Genomic DNA, 23,310 nt, shown 5'->3' on the forward strand with positions numbered 1-23,310 from the left:
GAACAGGTATAGGATTCCTCCGCTCTACCAAGCCCATTCTTACTTCATCAAGCGGTCAGTAGCTGTTAGCAAGCACTGCATGAACGTTACAACTCGCCGGACAAATCTGTCTCTCAAAAACTTCCAAGAGGAGGCGGAACACCATTGTATTCGTTTTGTGACCATCATGGGGACGTAAACAATTAGTTGTTGGTCGGTATGGAGCTCGTCGAAAGCGAAGGACTGACCTTCAAAGGTTGAAACATAGAGCTGGCTGTGCGCGACCATAGAGGACTAGGCCTTCCCACAAGGACACTGCATTTACAGGAACATCAAAGAAAACTATGCTTCATCCCTAGACAACCATCAAGTGTGCTTTCAATTTGCTCCAGGTCATTTCGGTATTTACGGTAGTGCTGTCGTTGACATGTACATATATATAGGGGCTTAATTTATTTCTGTGCTTTGTACAGTTCTTTTCTTCTATTTTGTGTTTCGTGTAGTGACGTGCCTTAATTACATCTACTGACGACTGCACAGGTGAGCTGGTAAGCTCAGCTGCAATTTGACATTCATGATATATATATATATATATATATATATATATATATCATGCAAGGGTATCCTAATTTAACGTTTTATTTCTTCGATTCTTGTGTTTTTCTTTCAGCCTTTGTTGTACTTGTTTTTCTTAGTTAGCTTTTTAAACACAATTTTTTGTTCAATCTGGTTACTATTAACGTTCGTGTGATATCGAGCCTTTCAATTGTCTGTATTTTCTCACGCTGGCACCCTTCTCACGCTGGCACCCTTAGCAGAAACATACATTTTGAGAGCCCCAGTACGAGGCGTAGAATAAAATATGCACGCAGATTACGTTTGAAAAACCATTGCATGCTTACACCTATTTGTATTTTTTATGTGGAACAGGACATATTCAAGACTAGACGCAGTATAGTTGCATGTTTCGGACCGAGCATTACGGTTATTGCGTGTTTTTCACCGACTGAACATTTGTATCGTACAGTGAACTTGCAATAATATAAGCACAGGGGTAACTGGGAGATAATAAGGAAACTGACACCATGGTCAAAGGTAATTTAAGAGTTGATGGAATGCACGTGAGGGGCAATAACGCATACCAAGTTTACCTTGTCAAAAAAAAAAAAAAAGAAGAAGCGGCGACTAAATGAAGGAGAACATATAACAAGAAAAAAGCATGCAATGTACAAAATGATCGAGAAGCTTGTGAATGGCTAAAACACTGTCATCTGAACTCCCATCTCAGAGGATAAATATCAGGTATGAAACTGGTAAACGCCCATGTAGTTAAAAAAAACTCGATAAATATCACAGGACTTGTGTGCTGTTTACTAAGATGAACGGTGACGGAATTGCTTGCGCACAGCGAGCTTACCGTACGGCAAAGTATCATCTTGATTCTTGACAACGCATTGGTCTGGTACGAATAACTATGCCATAGGAACGGAAAGTTGAGGCTTCGGTTTGTGCACTCGCACATTGTAGCCATGAATGCAATGCTCCAACCTTTTGAGTTAGGCTTCCTTTATATGCCGTGGCTCATTATAGCCTTGCATTGCTGCCAATAAGTCGCGCCGATTCACGCAAATGTTCCAAGCTTCAGCACGCATCAGTACACTACATTTTGATAACGATGGTAGATGGCGCTACCGTCAGTGACACAATTAAGCCCCCGACAAGCGTCTGCAAGCAAAAACTCGCGTCGTGCCTTTAGCGTGGTGCTTTACGTCGTATGAGACGTTTATAGTATAAACTGTATGCAGAAAACTTGCGAAGAACGCTTCAGCGTGAGCAAAGGCACTTACCCAGACATAATATATAGCCACACCGAGCATGAAGTCATCAGGCGGAGCGAGCTGGCGGTTGTTCTTAGTCATTTACATAATGATTTAAATGTCAGCGAAGAAAAGTGCCGCCATCACGAACACCGGGGTAAAATTTAGATACTACGCTTTATGTAGTGCCGCAGATTGCGCAGCTTTCTCACGAGTGTCTTCCTGATTTAAGTTTTCTGGATCCGAAAAGCAGACGGAACGATCAAATAATGTTGCCAGCGCTGCGCTTCTAGTCTTCTTTGCTCGAAGTGCTCTTGTGTGGTTCTTGTTCTCACTCCAATATTGCACGCAATACCGATTGCTGCAGCTTACTGCTTACCCTCTGGAGTGTTTTCTTTTTCTGTTCCGTTCTTACTTCCTTTGCCGTGTTTTTCTGAAGAAGGCATCGAGGGGCCTCTTCAAAAGTACCGTAGCCAATACGAACGCCAAAATTGGGGTTTTGCGGGGAAACACATAGGCGATGGAGGTGTTGACACACTTTTTTTTTCTGTTCCCCTCTTTTTCTCTACCCTTCGTTCGCAGTGACCTGCCTGACGTGCAGCGTGCTGACGCTGTCGGCCATCTCGTGCGACCGCTTCATCGCCATCATGTTCCCACTGCAGGCGCACGTGCGCGTGACCAAGCAGCGCACCAGTGCCGTTATCGGTGTCATCTGGATCACCTCCGCCGCTATCTCCGTGCCTTTGATCGTCTTCTCCCGTCTGTACACTGTCTCTGTGAGTATACATGCGAGATTCTTATGGTATGCTGTTAGATTCTGACGTAATATAAAGTTTTAGCCGAGCGTCGCTTGCCCTCCGCTCACATTTAACGGGCTCAGGAGGCTGCAGAGGACAGCGTTCATTTCGTGTGTCCGATAAGCACACACCCCATAGACGCGATCGACGCGCTGTCATGTTGGATGCAAAAGGATAAAAAAAGCTAAGGGGGCGCACCCTCGCACTCCGGCTAATCGGTGCTGTGGTGGAGCAAGGGCAGCCTTCTACCTTCCGCTACCAGCATGAGTGTTGTGAGCATGCGCACTGAAGCCACTGCGTAGCGGCCATGCGCAAACTGTTAGGATATACCGGTCTGAGTGGAGCGGACCATGAACGCTCCGCTAAAGCTGTCTAATAATTAGGGGCCGTACATCTAGTAAAAACCGGTGCATGCGCTCAGATTCTCTACACACGTCTCTATGTGCAACCAGCGCTGGCCAGGAGGCGCTACGGCAGTTTAAGTGCAACTAAAACACGGTCACACCGCCTGGCAAGGGGGGGGGGGGGTGCACGAAAATCGCACGACATTGTGGACGATAACAGACGCGCGCCTGCACGTTTGCTTTAGCTCGATATGTCCAGGCAAGGCCTGTCCAATGCCACGCGCGTAGCGAGGAGCGTTTGAGCTCCTACATTCTAGCCCGCCGATGCCCAATCAGGTAAGAAGGTGGATACATATGTCTCAAAATGAGCGGTGAATTTACGTACGCGAAATCGCTAAATTTCCTGCAGAAAACTGTTTTCTCCACTCGTCATGAAGTATGTGTATTACGACTTGGTTCTTGGATGTTTCAGCATTGGTTGGCCACTAAAGCCACGACACGGTGGCTTTGATGCTTCAGCAAATTTATGTCAATTTTAAAGGCTACATCAACAAAAGTAAGCCTTTTATGGAACTGTCACATTGAAAGCAAGTGGAATATGTTTGAATATATGTGATTGTATAAGTGTTACGTTGATTAGAGTGTTTTCTCGACTAACCACCGTTGACAGCAGGTTCACTTTCTTGCAAGACAACGTTAAGCACGATGCCGCCCTGAAGTAAAATGGCTGCGCATCGTGTCCGCTACCGCTACCGTATTCAGAAAATGTTGTTATGCTAGAATTATTCGTGAGAATTATTTCCAGCTAATTATGATGCTAGCGATTGCGCGGGGCCAATGGTGAGAGGCACTTTCGAATGACAAGTTCTGCGAATACAGCCCCTGTTCCGCTGCCCAGACGCCGCTGCGTAAACGTCGGTCCCCACAACAGCGGTCTCCATGCCGCCTTTATCAATTTCGCTACTACAGCGCAAAACGCGAGACCCTGCTGGTTAATGCAAGGCACCAATTTAAATCTGCTCGTCCCAGCTGTAGGAATTTTGGAGACTTTCGTGCATGGCAGACTTTGTAGTACGCACTCTGTCGCGAAAGAAGGCAAGTGCTGTGTCGAATACGTATGAGCTGCGCACGCGTGAAGTGGTATAGACGCAGTCTCGCCGCGCTACCCCGTTTGAGCTTATACTGCTAAAGCCACACCTTGTGAAGCTATAGCGACAGGCTGTTGAAACGTGTGTCTGTCCGGTAACGAGCATCAACTCAGAAGCGCGAGAACAATGATGTAATCGACTGATATGAAGTTAATTAGTAGAGAGAAATAATCTGCTAACGTTAGCGCCGTGACTGATTCTGACCGGTTCTGGCGCGTTTTGACGATGGCTGCCGTTAGACTGTCTAGAGACGTTTATGCGGAAAACGCAAATTTCCCAACAGTGACAACCGGTAGTCGCGTAATTGAGTTTCTGTAGTCTTTGCGTTCACGTGCCTGGAGATAGCTTATAGAAAGAGAATGATGCCATCGCAGTTGTATTGGTCGGTTTGTCGTTCATTTGCTTACAGTAGCGTATAATGTAACAACGGATGTTGGAACACTCGTTTTTTTTTATCTACATTCTCATAACTGCTGGCTTTAGCTGACTATCTGTACCACGTCAGTCAATTTTATTACGCCTGTCCTTTAAGCAGCGTGATCTGTAGAAGTTTATGGCGCTATGAGTTTTGGCTCCATCACGCGGGTCTCTTCACAATCATAAATTTTCCCCAATCGTGTAAATTGCTGTGCGTAGCATTCCTTAGGTAAAATACGCAACCACCAGCGATTTTAAAAACTCGACTACATTATTGCTCCAGTTTTTTTTTTCTTCTGCTTGATTAAGATAAAAACCGGGTGCACTCTCGACTAGATGAAACACAGGCTACCATTCGCCAACGTGGGTACCCGCCGTGGTTGCTCAGTGGCTATGGTGTTGGGCTGCTGAGCACGAGGTCGCGGGATCGAATCCCGGCCACGGCGGCCGCATTTCGATGGGGGCGAAATGCGAAAACACCCGTGTGCTTAGATTTAGGTGCACGTTAAAGAACCCCAGGTGGTCAAAAATTTCCGGAGTCCTCCACTACGGCGTGCCTCATAATCAGAAAGTGGTTTTGGCACGTAAAACCCCAAATATTATTATTATTATCGCCAACGTGGGTGCCCTTTCCGGTAACTGAACACCCGAATAAAGTAAGAAATGAAGCTTGAACGCACAAAAACCGCAAGCAAAATCGACTGTACTGCCCGTTGACAGCTAACTCAATATGGAGAGCTGAGACTTTTGCTGTACCCAGCCACTTTCGTTGCTCGCCACAAAGCTGCAGCATGGTGTGTTTAAAACTCGAGCGTAACAGGCCTATTATTGCGGAAAGGGCCCGCGCTGACAACAGAGTTTGTACGTTTGTTTTTAACATTGAAGCAAGCTCTGTCGATGGTGTCGATTTTCACTTCTACAACACAAAGCGAAAAAATAAACGATGATGGAAAACCTGGCAGCCTAAAACTTTCATTTGACTCTTTGGCTACCTGGTTACTTCAGTCGGCATAGAGTGTGCGTCTCACATGAGAGGACAGAAGTTATCGAGAACTCCGCGCCTACGCTATTGAAGAAAACCCTTATACCCCTTAGCTCTGATATTTAATAATACCATAAGTTATTTGTGGCAACGTATCTGTCTTTTATAGGAATTTAAACTAATATGTTCGTATGAGGTTATAGAAAAATCGGGTAATAGGCAGGCCTAGACAAGTACGAAGGGCATCAACGGCGGGAGCTATCGCATTCGCGCGAGATTATCTCACCATGACGCATATTACTGTTCAAGCGTAGATGGCACACATAAGGCACCTTGCCCGGACACCTTGCCAGCGAGCGAGCAAAAGACTTTGTGGGAAACACTCTGTGAAAACAGTCCGCGGGAAAAAAAGGCGAGTGCTCAATGGTTAAACACAGTTCAGATATTGCTGTGACTCCTAAATCGTGCAGCTCGCGCCAAGCAAAAAGTCAACGACTCTCAACGCTTCTGCGTACCAACAACCGAAACCACCAGTAATCGATATAATGCCAAGTGGAGTCCCACATGCAGCGGCTTCTGAACAAGAAATAGACGAAACTTAGACGACCGCCTGTGACAATTAAATCAAGAAACTCCGTCGACGCTGGGCTTCCTTCGTAACGAACGGGGATCATCCTCCCGAAGACCGCGACTACTCACCGATGGAAGCACACCGCAGTGGCCATTGTCGAAGGAATAAACCATGTTAGTGGGGTTGAGACCACTCAAAATTCTACAGGTATATTATTTTCCCTGATAAGCCACAACGCTATTGCCGTACTCATTACTGATTTATACAATGCTTATAGAAATTACTAGGTATATTTGTAAACTCCTTATCAATAATATAAACGTTCTCTTCCAACTATAGAGACTACGCACCTCGTTCTGCAAAACGTCATCTCAATGATGTGTAGGCGCTTAAAGTTATTGAGTCGTTTAAAAATCCTCCAGCGGATTTCATAATGCAAAGTTTTAGCATAGAGTTAACGCTTCACCATTGCTGTTACGGAATTGGCCTGCCACCAACTTCGCGTGCGCTAACTATAAGCTGTACGTTCAAAGTTATATTCGCATTCATTTTACATTAAACCTTACGCCAGCTACCCAAATGCGGCTTGCATGGGTGCTTTAGGCTATGTCCTTGGCGGGCATAATGGGCGCGAAAAATTATAATCAGAATGTTATTTAACTGAAATTCATTAAATACATACGTTTTCGTTTCTGCCTGTGGGTATGGTGTGAAGTAGACAGGACGAACAGTAGACAGACATAGCGCTGTGTGTGTCTGATTCTGTGCGTCCTGTCTACTTCGCGCTGTACCCACAGTCACAGATAACGGGCAAGCTTAACGTTACAAACTTTTAATTTTTGCGTTTGCAGTATACGTTTATATTGGTCTACTTGGACAGTCATATTCTAATGCGCGTACACTTTGATTTTTCGACAAGGATGCACTTACAAGATATGCATCCACATATTTGTCGCCCAGTGTGACCCATTTTGCGTACTGAGGCAGGAACGTCGCCACCGACACGACTTTACGTAATTCGACTTGTCGCACGTTGTGCGTCAGCTTGAAAATTGGCTGTAGTGGAAAACAACTGCACCACTGTCGTTCTTGCCTGGCGAAACAAAAATACGACTACGTGACGGAGCAATATGTCACCCTTGTGTGAGTCGTCGAGCAGACATTCCCTTCCTCGGCATGCCGAAATCAGCCGCACTGTACGACAAAGTTAGATATTATAACTTGCTTCAGAATGAGACAGTTTTCAAGTTCCCACGCAGATGTAATTCTTTAAACACACCAATTCTCAAGTTTGTCACTGAATTTTAAGTAGTTATGCACTGTGTGACAGTACCGCTCCGTGTACAGTGTGTCCTCAAAGGAACACAAAGAAACCGTACAAGCCTCATTTGTGTACCTGACCTTATCTAAAGTAGCAAGCCCTGCATATTATAAGGTCTGACATCTTCAGCGCCTGTTAAACGCAAACGCAGAGGGTAAAAAAAAAATGACCCAACAGTGTCGAAAGAAAGAAAGAAAGAAAGAAAGAAAGAAAGAAAGAAAGAAAGGGGCACGTCCGGTTCGCTAAACCTTGCACCGGAAAAAGGGGATAAATTAGGTCAAAATAGAGAATGAAGGAAAAGAGAGAGCACTATTGCATGCGCACGTGAAGCAGCACACCGAGAGAAAGTTTAACTTTGAAGGCACTGTACAAAACTAATTGTGGATTGGGATACTTTGTGTTCAGCGGCAGCAACAAGCAGTCTATGTTTCATATACTGTTTACTTTGCAATTTGTACAAATTGTTAATGAGCCTACTCATGTGCAAGGAACATCAAATTCTGTACTGGATTTCGTCTTTGTTAGTAACCACTTTGAAGCAGACGTCTGTAAAGTGGAAGTGTCAGAGAGAATTTCTCACCATAAAATGGCACTAGGTACGCTATACTTGTCGAACATGTATCGACAGCGGGCCCGACGAAATATGTGCACGCATTCAACAGAGCATATGATGCAGCTGTTATGACATTACCTTATGCATGAATTCAATGGTTTTCATTACTTGTACGTCCAAAGTAGCACTGCTGTAAACACTTTGTGGGCGCATTTTAAAGACCATGTAATGCACTGCATCGCAACTTTTGTCCCTTTGATAAGGAAGGCCACAACAAAGCACAAACCGCAGATTACCCGAGAAATAATGCACGTGAAACGAAAAAGTGAAAGCTTAAAGAAAAGAAACAGACATCGTACAAACTTAGAACTAATGGGGAACAGAAGTTCGCTAACAAAACAGTTACAGAAGAAAGTACTTGACGCCAAAAAACTATTTTGTGGCACTACGCTCAACAACTCCATTAAAGATTCACCGCACAAGTTGTGGAGATATATCAACAGAAAGAATTTTACTGCAAGTTCACCTACACACGGAAAACAGCAAGCTGACTCCTGGAACAGTTACTTCCAGTCGATTTTCACTGCCGACAACAATGTTTTACGAATATTAAAATGCAATAGTAAAGAATCAATACCACTTTTAGGCGCTCCGGCCATAAGTGTACTTGGGATTCTTTCTTTGTTGTTGAACCTTGATGACAAAATGAGTTGTGGTCTTGATGTATTTCCGAACGGCTTTCTTAGGCGTCGTGCTGAACCAATTAGTGACTATCTCTACATATTTTCCAAGTCATTTCAGGGCAGCTGCCTACCAGCTGAATGGAAAGTAGCAAAAATAGTCCCCATTCTCAGATCAGGTGACGTAACGTCCCCTTCTAATTACCGACCTATGTCTCTTACTTGTACCTGTTGCAAAATTCTTTAGCATATCTTATCAAAATTTCTCAGAGAACACACCGAGACTAACAATATCATTCATCACAACCAGCATGGCTTCAGAGCCGGATTGTCCACTGCTGCTGAACTTGGAGAAATTTTTCGTAACCTCGCACAGCGAGTCGACGATGTAAGTCAAACTGATATAATTTTCCTCGATTACTCGAAGGCTTTTGACCGTGTGTCACATGCTAAACTGAACTTCAAACTAAATCGTATACTTGGCGATGGTCCCGTTACGAGATAGATAGCCAGCTACTTATTGGAACGCCGACATTATGCTCTAAATAAATAACCATGCCTCTGATATTGTGCCGGCATTTTCTGGAGTGCCACAGGGCTCTGTAGTGGCACCATGTTTATTTATTTTATATATCAGTGACATTACACATCAAGCGGATGCAGAGATACGTCTCTTCGCGGGCAACTGCGTGCTATATCAAAAATTAAATACTCTAGAAGACCAAGTACGACTAAATACAGTTTTAAGCAACGTCGTACTGTGGTGTAACACCTGGCGATCAATCATGATAAAACGGTAGCAATGTCAGTCACAAATAAGAAATCAAAACTTAAGTTCCCTTACGGCTTTGGCAATGGCATTCATGCAACAGTGACCGAAAAGAAATACAGTGGTGTCATTACTTCTGATGGTCTCAGCTCAAAAACCGAAGTCTAAAGCACAACCAAAAAATTGATGAACAGTTTATGGTTTCTTAACGCGCCTTGCGTTTGTAACTTCAGATACCATGCTACTCGCATATAAGGTCCTTATTCGTCTATTCTTACAATACGCAAACATCGTCTGCTTTCCGTATAGTATGCAAAAAGATATACACATGCTCTAATCGGTACGACGAAAAAGGAACAGGTAATGGCGCACTGATTCCCCCAGGGAGCTGCTTTCACGCGCATACCTAGATCCATTATCAAGTCGCGTAACATGCCATACAGTCGAGCGTTTACATCAATTAATACATAACGCATTCAACAAGTATTCTGCTACTTAAACTAGATTTAACCGTTCTAGAGACACGCGTCGCAAGCATGAATTCACGATAAATGAATACTCTTGGGTTAACAACATACATTACTTCTTTTTATTCCCCCGAGCCATACGGGAATGGGTCGCCCTATATAAGTACACTACTTCGCAGGATACCCTAAAAAGTTCATTGAGCTTACGGCTGCATCAGTTCTGTCAACAAGTCAGACTTCATGACCATCTTCAGTCTGTTATTTATTTGTCATTGACTGCTAGATCTGTACTATTCGTATGAATGAATGCTTTGAGATGTGTATCAATGCTTGCTTTGATGACTAAAGTTGGCAGCACTCTTCGGTGTCTCGTGTTCCGCTCTCGATATGTTCGCTTAGGAATACTTTGATTTCTTGTCTTTGTACATCTGATTGCCATCTTATTTCATTACTGGTTGTAATTTGTATTTTCTTGTATATAAACCCACTCTTGTAACAGTTCCAACTATGACTAACACTGTATTCAGATAAATAAATAAATAAATAAATAAATAAATAAATAAACTTCCACAGTTCGTTACGTAAGCAGGGCACGTGTTGTCGAATGATCACTTTAGGAGATATCACTTTCAGTGCGCGCTGATTGGGCGCCAGTTAAGCAAAAGCGCTCGAATGATCGATCCAACGCGCCGTGTACTATGTCACGCGAAGGCTACAACATCGCCGAAAGTGCTCGTCGTCCGCGAACACCACACAAGGATGCTGTGGCGCTGTCGACACTAGCGATACCCGACTGCCGTAAACAGCTTTCTCCCAGGCCGTGTACAAATACGTTGACCAAGAATGTTCTACAATTTCTCATTTTATCTATGAAGCGCACGGTTCGTTAAAAAATCTTTCTGGTGTATCTAAAGAAGAGCACGTGAAACACAACCGTGAATATTTTAATCATGGCACATACTGAAAACACCGGTCTGGATGCAGAAGCAATAGCCCACAAGCACCCAACATATTGGAATGGCAATGAACAATCGCTTCAAAATCACTGTGTTTATTTCAGCATTTACGAATTGTGCTGGCAATTCTTCAACTGCTACTCAGCGCATGTTGCTGCAGTGTGTGTAAAATATCAGCGCTATAAGAGGGCTGATATGAGCAAATATCAGTAGGCAATAATAAAATATGGCACTCACATGTCGGAAGCAACGGAGCGTGGTATGGGACATAGCGACACCATAAAGTTCAACAAAACATGAGCAACTGCGTCAAATTTGCCGCGTTTTTAAAAATTTTCGCAGGGCACAGTACTACAAGCAGGCACTGCGCATCCGACGAACGCGTCGTCAGAACAATCTTATTGCTCGTCAGTCTTTACTATTGGTCTTTTGAAGAGATTTCGGAGCAAGTACCTTTCCGATGAGACGTCAAAAATGACATATTTCCTTGAGTTATTTTTCTGGCTCTAACTATTACTAAATTCAAAACATAACTGGGTACCCCCCCCCCCCCATTTCAGACTTAGCCTTTTTAAAAAAAAAAGAAAAGTACTTTTAATGGTTACTAGTGTGGCAGTGCATTTACGTCAACTGACATTCTGATTTTTCTTTCTAACATTTGTTTTATTAAGTGCCGGGTTGCTATGTCATATTTAGTATATAGTTGTTCTGTGAGAGAAGGAGTAGCCGTTGCCGCCTAAAGGCATGAAGATCTGCGAAATATTGTGCACAAAAAATAGAAACATTACGAAAATCAACACAGAGGCGTGGACACTGTAAATGAATATTGCGCAAGGCTATACAGCACCAAATTTGCTGGGGAATTCAGTGCATTTGCAGACGAGCCTGCGCTACGCGCCGACAATAAAATGCGAAAAGCGACGAGAAAAAAAAAAGAAGCAACCGCGTATATATACAAAAATATAGCACAGCCACAAACACCTTCCTTTCTTCAACGCTGACGCACTATCAAAACCATGCGCGAAATTTCTGGTGAGAAACAAGAAAAGCAGAAGCAACGGTAGAACATTTTCAAAAACATCTACCCCACAGTAGTGTAAGAATGGCTGATGAGCGCTGAATGGCGATGGTTCCTTCATTATATATATCAAGATTTGACAGAAGTTTGATGGACTTTTGAGCCATTCCGCACATCTTCATTGGTTAGACCCGCAACGACAACTCGCAACAACTTCAAGGATTCTTCCTCTAGCTGTTAACTCATTTACTGCGACAGCAGCAGGTTATTACAGCGGACACTTGCATATTCTCAATACCTTCTTTACGATGTGCACAACTTCGTCCCCGTTCACTGCATTATTGTCTGTTCTGACCTTTGAAGTGGCATGTGACCTAACGGGGTAGCCCAGTGGCTATGGCGTTGCGCTGCAGAGTTCGAGGCCTCGGGTTCGATCGGCGGCCATATTTTGTTGGCGTCGAATCGGAAAAACACTGGTGTATTTAAGTGCACGTTACGGAACCCCCAGGTACTCGAGTTCTCCACTACGGCGGCATTTGCGCCTCAGAACCAGATCGTGGTCTTGGCTCCTAGAGCTTCCAGAATTCAATTTAAGTGCATGCACAGTCGCAACCATTCTCAGAGTATGTGCGAGACGCAAAACCGCCCACAAATATCGAAGCGCCAAAGCTGCGCGATAACGTCGTGATCGACTGGTTCAGATTCTAACTGCACATCACCATATGAGGGCATGAGCTCGAATCCCGACCAGTGGCGGCGGTAGCCGAAGCTTTCTTTTCTTCACCCGTTGTCGAGGGTGAAGCTGAGAAAGTAGGTAGCGTTAAATGGCGTTACGATTACAGCGTCGACTTGACGATGACGCCGTTGGATAAACGGTAAGGAGGCGCGGACATAGAAAACCCTGTTCCCAGCCTTTGACTGATGTACTAAACGCCTCAAATCCCACTGCAATGACAACAGACAACATGCACCAAGGACAGTGTACAACCTCCTCGCGTTATAATGCATATCGATATAGGCTCAGTCCTGCCTTCCATTTATCCTTCTCCTCTCTCTCGATGGGTACTAATCAGTTCAGCACTGAGCCATGCGCTGCCGTTCGGCTACCTAACGTAACTGAAATGACCAGCCTTCTTACACTCAGTGTTCGAAGGGCCCTCTCACTAGGTTTAGAAATACGGAAACAGACAAACACACAAACGCAGTGCGAAGATCAGCCCTGACGATCGTGTTGCAAAGTACCAAACGGTCGCAGAGTACGAAAACGTAAGCCTACATGTCCGCCCTTCCTCTCGAGCGAGTACCGATTCCTAAGCAGGACCACACACATACGTGCCCCTACGTCAGACTCACTGCCTGCAACGTCAGCTATAGTGGCACGTGACTTCGGTAAATCATCTCATTCGAGACCGCTTTGAGTGCGCACCTGAGACCGAAAGGACGATCAAAATAAAAATGTGGAGGCGGGGCTTGTGAGTTAAACGTGAAGAAATCTTTTCGGCTCCGCTGTGGGATGAAGCAAGGAAAGAACGTTGCTCGTGGACGCTATATACTCGGGGTAAAGGGAGAGAGCGTTAGCCGCAAGGGTCGCCTCGGTTCTGTGCAGGATGCGCAGAGTTTCTCGTTCGCACGAGCTTCACCCCAGTTTGCTCGACGGCAGTCAGTGAACGGAGATAGCATGGAAGGCGCAAAACAAAAACAAAAAAAAACACCAGCAAAAAAAAAAGTACAAAGAAGCCGCATATGACAACATGAGCGCACCCGGCGTGCGCGGCACACTGCTTCCGCGTTTCAAGCACAGAAGGCTGCGCAACGAAACAAGCCAGCGCCGCGTATATTTACCAACGTATTATCGCAGTTCAGTGATACCGTAACTGTCGGGCTGTCTATCTCCAGACTTGCCGTGAGCCGCTTGCCACGCCTTTCTCGGACACTTCAATGGCATGCCTCCTCTTTCGGGCATTAATGTTCTATCCTCCGTCGCATGCGAATAGGGCACATGCTCATTTCTGCACCTACACCTCCCCTTAATTGAATGCGTTAAAATGCAACAAATAAAATTTAACAAAAATTTTCATTCTTAAAGTATCTGTTTCTCGTTTCGAATGCTATACATTTCTGATGAGAAATGGATATCGAGCGAATTATTAAGTTTTGGACTTTTTGCCGCAAGTAGCGACAGTGAGGCGAAAGCTTAAAAGCAGATACATTCGAGAGGGTCACACACACGAGGGAGTTCATACGGTAAGCAGTTTCCAGGGCCGCTGCAGTGCTATTCTCGATAAAACCAGTCGTGACAATGATCTGACCATTCCCTGTCCATTAGGGGAATGACAACGCAGCGCCGCGGCATGGCTGTTCACCGCAGGAGCTTCACTGAGGCTATTAAGGCCGCCGCTTTATCTACTAAAAACGAGATTCTAGCCATAGAAACGGGAGCGAAGGCTGTCGCTGCAAAGTGACGGTACGCTATTGTAGGGGTGCGTAGTGAGGCAGTACAATGAAAATGTACCAGTTTATCTGTGTGCGCGAAGCCTCCGCGACGCATTGCGAAGAAGAACGTGCTGCCCAGCGGCAGGATTCATCACTTCACATCGCTTGCTCAGTAAATGTACCTCTGTGCGCATGTACGCAGTATTTGAGTGTGTTGTGCATTCCACGTGCTTGCCGATTGCCTCTGCTGGAGCTAACATCGATCGCAGGCGGCCATCGTAACGACACCGCAGCAATCACATTTTGGGAGGTGAGTGCTCTTGTGTGCATTTATGGCATGAGACTTCTACCGGAGGAAGGTGTTGCAACTGCTTAGCGCGCAGTGCCTGCGATGAAGAAATGCCATCGCACTGGGTAAAGAAAAACGAGTGATTCTCGACGCTGACCGTGTTTGCGACACTGCGGCTCCGATACATAACCGATGACAGAGCAGCGATCTCGAATGACAGCTGCTCTACGTTGTCGTTGGAGAACACTGCGCACTCCTCAGCATCGTCGTCCACCACGGCGCATCTACGCCTTACATGCAGCTACAGTGACGTGGCGATATATATTTGTTGTGCGCTACGTCGCCGCAATGCAGGCAATGAGACCATGTTGTGGGGCCACTACAGCCCGAGAAGGTAAATGAATGAGCCAACGACAGTCGAGACTTTGTTTTTGATAGCGGTGCTCAGCACATTATCGATGATAGTGCGTTGTGCCTGTTTTATTTCGGTGGCCAGGATTGTTGACTCAGCATCGCTTCGCTGTTACCGCAAAAATAAGATAGGCGTGGCCCAACCATGGTGGAGGCGCGAACAAGAGTTACATGCCTCGCGTGGGGCGTGACCTATGGTTTTGATTGACAAGCGAACTCGTGCCAACCTCGTACATCGCGAAACACCACTGAGTTGAACTCGATAACATGGCGACGGCAGCAGCAGCCTGTGTCATCGCATCCAGCGGCAGCAAGCGTCAATATGACTGTCTGGACTGTTCACCTACATGACCGACGTAGAGTTTCAGCGTCATTTTCGCCTTTCCAAAACATCAGTGTGCTGGCTGTATCACGAATGAGGCGAACAATCTCGTCTGCGGAGACAGCGTGGTGGGCAAATTATGCTTTCCAAGTATGGATTGGTGTGACTGCGCTACGGATTGGTGTGACTGGGCTGCGGACGAAGAGCTCGTGCGATCACTTCAGCTCGCTCCGGCTTCAAGCGCTGTACGATCACCGCGCCCCAGCTCCAGGCCAGGTCCGGTGGCGTCATCGTAGTACTGGGGCACCTGCAAGGACCTGGGCTTCTACCCGGACCAAGCAACCTGCAAAGACGAAGTGCTTACATTATATATAGAAGAGTCAGAATGGACGCCGGGCTGCCTTCCGGTGCAACAGTTGCCGGAAGGAGTTGTCGCAGTTACAGGGTACTGCTGCACTGCACGGGCAGAGAGGCGAAGGAAGTTACTTCGCCAACACAGACTGCGTCGGCCGTCCGCACGTCCACCTCTCTAGACGCAAGTGATTTGACTCCCGTACTGCGTGAGCAGAAGTGTAGACGTGTGGCTGTTGAAGAAGATGACCGGCGACTTGTTTCCTCTGTCGGAGCACGCCATCGCCGACCAGAGGAAATACGCCCGTGTGGTCTTGAGGGGCGAGCTGCTGACGCGGCCACCACTCGATGGCAAATCGAGGCCGACTGATGACGGGCGGCAACGTACCGCCGAGGCGCCAAAAATTACGGCGGAGTTGCAGATCGTGGACATGGGTCTTCGGCATGGTCTGCGCGACCACAAGGTAACTGCGACTTTTCAAAGTCGATCGTCGAGATGCGGCGATGCTAGGCCTGATTATTACAGCCAATGTTCAGCCGGAGACCATTATTCACAATGACGAAAGGGCCGCATACAACTGTGTCCAAAATTTAGTGGATGCTAACGGGGCGAGCCACAGTCTACTTTGGGAAACAGTCAACCATAGCGTGAACTTTGCGGACCCCATCTAGGGCGCTCGCACGCAATAAATAGAAAGTTGTTGTCAAAAAAGTCAAGCGCCACCTTGTGAGTGGCAGGTACAGGAACTGCATCGCTACTGGAGTCCTACGTGGCATTGACTGCCACAACGGCAGTCAATTAACGGCCACGTGCGCTGCAAAGACCCTTTCTTGTCTTTCTTAGAAGCCATGCATCGCTCGGGGCTGCCCATTGTGATGGCTTTTCTGCTATTGTTAGAAGCCATCGCTAGGCGCTACCTAGCATGAAGGTGCATCACGAAGTAAAAAAAAAAAATAAAGCGTAGTTTTCTGACCCTTTGCTTGTATGAGTGTTTTCCGGCATTGCTGCGTGCTTACGCGGTAAGCACGCGGCAAACCGCTTCTGCGCTAGCGGACGCTCCCTCCGTCTCGCAGTCTTACTTTACCGCGAGCAAAGAGCGATATGTTGAAAGCACAGTGCGAAAACCAGGCGCACACCAATGTGCTGTACTCGGAAATGCGAGCGCAAGCGGTAGCAAGCCGCGTCAATCCACTCCAGAGGAAAGAGGAGGGGGAGCATTCCCTCATGGTATAACGCGAAACGTAATAAATTAGACTTGTCTAATGCACATTCAGTGTACATCTTGTAAACTTTAATATGCTTACAAACCACATCAAAGTGACTAATCTTATTGTACTAAATGCATTTATTGTATAACTTGCTTGCCCTTGTAACGCACTCGGCGGAAGGACCAACAAGTGAAAGAAGGTACCGACCATGCACCGACGGTATGATCACGTGAGCCCCATTTTGTCGACTACCCGTGAGGCAATGCCCAAGGGATGATAGCGACCCAGAGTGAACCTAGATAAACCAATGAAATTGGAGGCGTGCTGAGAGACAGACTTTGTCTTGGTACGATTAGTTTTTTCATCCTACGGCGTTGCCAGAGCTCGTGAAGATCCCCTAACACCCCCTGGGGTGTTATGCAGGATGACCCGAGTTTCCCGCTCGCCTGAGTTTGCTGAACAGCATTCAGTGAACAAAGATAGCGCGGAAGGCGCGGAAGCAGCTGTCAATAAAATGTCGAGATAAAGCCGCGTATGTCCAAACGAGCGCACGCAGCGTCCTCGTTTCCAACACAGAAGACTGGGAAAAGTCACTTGCCAGCGCCGCTTATTGTTACCAACTAATATCGCAATATCGTAATGCAGTGGCTCCCCCTGTCTGTCTGCACACTAGGCGCAAGCCGCTTGCACGCCTTTCTGGGGCGCGTCACGGTCGTGTCTTCTCTTCCGGACATTATCTGTCCGTCCACCGTCGAATATGAACAGCGCAGACGTGGCGCATTTTCACGCCAAGCCTTTCCTTTCGTTCGAATGTGTTAAATTTATTTTTTTCTATGATTTGCTTGCGCTGGCGGAACGATAAAGAAATGGAAAGAATGCACCGACGGTGTGACCACGTGTCTTCTTATTTGTCGGCCACCCAAGAGGCAACGCCCGAGGGAGGATAACCCGAGAGGGAATCTACATAAGCCAATGAAACTGGAGGTGGGTCGAGGTGTCTGATGTCCCCTTTCAACCATGGACCAAATGAGCAACTAGTCGCAGACATCCGACTGCTCCACCATCACGCAATCAACAAGGGACACAACATCATCTACCAGTGGATACCGGGTCACTGTGGAATTTCAGGTAATGACAGTGCGGATGACGCTGCCCGGTCGGCTCATGATGGTGCCCTGATTATACCCATACCGCTGTCAAGAACAGATGCAGCCACAAGTCTTCGCTCCCTCGCCCGCGAGCTTACGCAGAATCTGTGGAACACCAGTGATTTTACGAACGCACGTCTCCACAAATTGGATCCACGTCTGCAACTCCGCCTACCACCAGGGTTGCCACGAGCGGAAGCAACACTTCTGTGCCGCCTGTGGCTCGGCGTGGCATTCACGAACTCCTATTCATTCCGCATTGGAATGGCCGACAGCCCTACTTGTAACACCTGCGGCTGCGAGGAGACGATTCAACACCTCCTATGTGACTGTCCCCGTTACGCAGTGCGAAGAAAAGTGCTCGTGACCGCTCTAGCAAAACTGGCCAATCGCCCCTTTACAGAGGAAAAAGCTCTAGGACATTGGTCCAGACGGGCTTCGGCACTCAAGGCCTTAAGGGCTTTGTTGTAGTTTTTAAGGACATGCGAATTGTGCGACCACCTTTGAACGTTGTAGCGCGTAGTTTCGCGTTACTGTGTGAATTTTCTCTTATTTTTTCCATTTTCCCCCTCTTCTTCTTTCTCCTTTTATTCCCTTTACCCCTTTCCCCAACACAGGGTAGCCAGCCGGTACTTACACTGGCTAACCTCCCTGTCTTTCCTCTCCTTTGTCTCCTCCTCCTCCTCCATTAGCTCATTCATCTGAAGGCGTCGCCAGAGCTAGCGGCGATCCCGATCTTTGCCAAACTTGGGCTTTAATTCCTACAAAGCACCCGTGGTCGCATGGCGACACTACATTTCAATTTCTCCTATATCCTCTAGTAATAAACCAATTAAAAAAAACGTTCTTACGCTAAAGCGCTTCCTAGACAGCGCTTAAAGGGTCCCTCACCTCGTCAAACAGCAAACTGCGGTTACACGTTGGAAGTTGTTACGTGCCCTCTAAGGAGCATTCAACCGCAAGAATTTTTCAAATTGGTTCAATAATAGCCGAGATAAGAATATTTCAGTGCCACGTAGGAACCCATCATCTCAGGAGTCGAGCGCCACTGCCAAGAGAGACACTCTCTGCACTTGCCCCGTCTAGCCTCCACAAGCGAAATTCCTTCCCTGCCTTCTCCCATGCCGGAGCTCGAGGATCGCATGACGTATACGTCACGGGCCCCGCCTTCATTTTTTTTTTACCCTTTTTTTAGCTGCGCGGCGCACTTCCGCTTACGGCGTCACGCGCGAGCTGTTGTGATTGTCTCGTTTCGCGCAGCGCACGATTGTGCGCGCTGTGCTCTAGGACACCTGACTAGCGGTATAAGTCTGTGCTACACGAACACTGAGGCAGACACAAGCGGATCACAAGGCATCATCGCGCGCTGGAACACGGTAGAAAATGGCATAGTTTCGGTGTCGGCGTGCGCGACTGCATGACATGGGAACATGCAGACGAAACGGAAGTACATCTCTGTTGCTGCGGTGCCAAGTAGAAGAAATAGAGGCAGACCTTCGGCTTGTGAATTTTGTTATTTCTCTAAACCTTAATTCATCTATCGATGCAACAGATTCCACAAATAACAGATGTTGCCTTGAATAATTCTCGAAGTCACAAGTCACTAAGAGCGACGTCACAACAAAAACACATGTAGGCAGGTGCACTAGCACGTATACGTCATCACTCCGGCTTGGAAGCACGGCGCCCGCAAGAAAATGGGCAGACGGTGTTCGGTTTGAAATTTCAGCGCTTTCCGCGGCGCGTGGCGATGTTATACTTAGCAGACACGATCCTTAGCGCACATTGTATGCACGGCACTTCTCAGCTCAAAATGGCCAAACCTGGTGAGGGGCCTTTTAACAACTTCCAGTGTGTAACAAACATTTCTAATGGACCCCTATGAGGGGTCCTTTTAAGACGGCCATTTTACTTTCGGTTTGCGTACATTGCACAGTGGGCTAATTATAATCGTAAGCATGCCCGTCAACCCCATCTGCATCTTAATAATATGCGCGATAGCTGAAAGCTGCTTACAATTATTCACCCAGCTCGCTTTTAAGGGAAGCAGATTGTAATGATTTCTATTGGCACTGCGCATACGCTGTAAAAAATCAAGTGGAAAACATTAGGAAGTTCAGTTTTCCCTTATGGAAAGCGCAGATGCGCGTATGAAGATCCAGCAGCCTGTAACTGACAGTGTACTGCCACAGAGAACAACGAAGAGGCGCAGTGTATGTCTTTTATCTGCCTCGTCCGAAGTTTCTGCGCTAAACAGTAGAAAAGAGGTACCAACAAGGGCAGAAGACAGACCTTGTCGCGAAGAGAAAACACTGTTTTACAGTGTTTACTGGCGCCTGTGCCGCTCACGCATGGGAGGCCCACACACCAGCTTCGTCTTAGCACCTTTATCTGAAGGTTCACTTGAACTAATGACGACAGACAAGATATGGAGTCGCTTCATGGATGACATTTCTGAACGTTTATCACCAGAATGTTGAACTTGCTTTCACCGTTGTGCATCTCTCTTTCTATGTCATCATCATCCCTCATCACGCCTTTATGTCCGCGTTCCCCCTCCTCCTGTGCAGGTCTGAGCGCGCTACCTCAGACCGACTTCTCCCTTCTTCCAAGTAAACTCTCTCTCTCTCTCTCTGTCTCTCGCTATATATATATATACTTCTTCCAAGTAAACTCTCTCTCTCTCTCTCTCTCTCGCTATATATATATATATATATATATATATATATATATATATATATATATATATATATAAGCGGCAATCCCGTGGCGGGCTCATCAAGCATCCAGCTGCATCATTTCAACATACGACTGTAATCTAGTAAAAACCATTGAAAAGTCTGCAAAATTAAAATCGTGAATGTTAGCAGAATGGGGTGGCAGCACTAACATAAAGGTTCAAGGTTTTGCAGGCAGCTGTCGCGGAAGGGGCACGAATTTTTTGTACGCTGTCCGAATTCAATTGTACGCGGGCTCCGCCAACGAAGTGCACGCCAGATAGTTGAAGAGTTCGGGTTACTCAGTTTCTTTTTATCAGAAGACAGTGTACGTTTAATGAGATAATGATTTCTATTTCTCACATTTGCACAACTCAGGTTTCGAACTCGTTTGTACGCAGTAGCTTGACCCTTTTAAGTCGTGCTTATTTTTTAGTAAGTACACTAAGTATATAACCAAGTAAGGGAGAAGAGTTGCTGTTTGTACAGAAGCGCATATTCAGTAGTTATGTCAACTTGACAAAGGCTGAGATTATGTCACAGAATTGGTTAAATATTAGTGTCCCAATGCTACATGGAAACAACAACACGACATGGTTAACAGTCCAGAAGTACATGTTTCTGGACTAGTCGGTTCACATTGCTGAGTAGACCATAAATATGATCGCTTTGGCGCAAACAAGCAAGTACGGAAGGGAACAAGCGGAGCGCCAACTTTGGACTGTTTATTCTCTGTTGTATAGCATACAATATATGCACGCAGGCGAATGCGCTACATACAAAAACAGCGTCAATCGCGCCACACCTTAATCACAGCCGGCTATCAAAAGCCTTCTTTCTGTATGCAAAAGTAAAACTGATGTGTCTCTAATACAAGACGAACCTCACCCTTCAATATGAAACGCCTCTAACAATTCACGTGCCGTAGTGTCCCTGCTTCTTCCAAGAATCCGTATCTTGTCCAATCGTGGCTCACACTGATGTGAATTGCAGTGCTTAGGCAAATCTGCTCCCTCTTTACCTTTTAGTGACAGCTCGTGTTCCCGCGCCCACTCATTTACGCATCTCCCAGTCTGGCCGACATATGTCTTACCACAAGACAGCGGAAACTCATACACGACTTCAGTATTTGTGTACGGCTTGTGTACATTAAAGCATCTACATTTCTTGCTCCCAATCAGAGAGGATGCGAGTACACAGCTGGGCGAGCTTGCTTGGCGCAGAGAAAACGACTGGCTCCCCATGTCTGTCTGTAACCTTCTTCAAGTTGTGGGTTACACGGTGCATGTAAGGTAAGACCTCCGGCCTCACGGTTCTATGCGCTTGCTCAGCCCTTCTCCTGTGTTCGTCGCTCTCGAATTTCCGAAGGAGCGACTCGGCAACGGCAGTAATGAGCGCGCGGGGAAACCCTGCCGTTCGACTGGAACTGCGTTCGACTGGAACACAGTCGAAAGAATTGATTCTTAAAGCTTGCCTGCATTGCGTGAGAGCATGACCGTACGAGAGCGGATTCAAGGCAGGGTTTAGCAATGGCTCTCTTGACTGTCGTGGAATGTGCCGACTGATATCGCAGTAATTCCTTTGTTGTCCGAGGCGAATACAGCCAGCAAGTGTGACCCGTCTGCAAGGTGATGTTCAGATATAAAAATTGTAAAGGATTGCAGGAAGGTAATTCGTGAGTAAAAACCAATTGCACCCCGAGTGAGCAAAATGCCGCTAAAGTTTTGTCAACAATGGGCTTATATGACGCAATGGATTTTTGCTTTAAAACAATTAAAATATCGTCAACATATCTAAAGACCGTCAACTCCCCCCCCCCCCCCGATTAAAAGGCTAGTGCAAGGCACGGTCAACAGTAAATAACAACAACTTACAAAATAAAGGAGCAACATAGGAGCCAATACGAATGTTTTGTCTTTGCACATAAAATTCGTCATGAAATTTGATGACGGTGACTTTAATATAAAACTCGAGAAGAGATAAAAAAGTGTCAACAGACACACCTGCTGCATTTTGGAACGCAATGACACCGCTCTCGTCGATGCAACTTGTGACACAGAAAAACAATTCATTCTGCGGGACAGAATAAAATAAATCCTCAACGTCCACGGAAAACGTGTACCCTCTCGATGGATTCGTCTGCAGAAAGTGCGTGACACATGAATTCTGTCGCAAACGGGTCATCAACAAGTGAATTGATGTGCCTCCATTAAAAGCTGGCTAATCACATTCTGCCAAGTACACCGTTCACTGCAATTCACATCAATGTGAGCCACGACTGGACAACAAACGGATTCTTGGAAGAAGCAGGAACACCACGGCACGTGAATTGTTAGAGGCGTATCATGCTAAAGAACGAGGTTCGTCTTGTATTTGCGACACATCAGTTTTACTTTTGCATGCAGAAAGAAGGATTTTTTGATAGCCGGCTGTGATTAGGGCGTTGCGCGATGGAAGCTGTTTTAGTATGTCGCGCCTTCCCGTGCGTGTATATATTGCATAAACAGTCAAAAGTTGACGCTCCCCTTGTTCTGTTCCATACTTCGTTGTTTGTGCCTAAGTGATCATATTTATCGTCAACTCAGCAATGGTTAACAGTGTTTTCCAATGC

General features: G+C 46.3%; 1 protein-coding gene across 1 annotated transcript in view; it reads left to right on the top strand.

Moving 5' to 3' along the window:
• The window catches only part of LOC142578976 (QRFP-like peptide receptor), an 813,496-nt gene that overhangs the window by 166,046 nt on the left and 624,140 nt on the right, over positions 1-23,310 (top strand). Inside the window, exon 2 of the mRNA XM_075688743.1 lies at positions 2,379-2,572. Coding sequence (XP_075544858.1) covers positions 2,379-2,572 — 194 coding nt within the window. The remainder of the gene's footprint in view (positions 1-2,378; positions 2,573-23,310) is intronic.

Source organism: Dermacentor variabilis, chromosome 1 (genome assembly GCF_050947875.1).
Source record: "Dermacentor variabilis isolate Ectoservices chromosome 1, ASM5094787v1, whole genome shotgun sequence".
In the NCBI taxonomy this organism is placed as follows: domain Eukaryota; kingdom Metazoa; phylum Arthropoda; class Arachnida; order Ixodida; family Ixodidae; genus Dermacentor; species Dermacentor variabilis.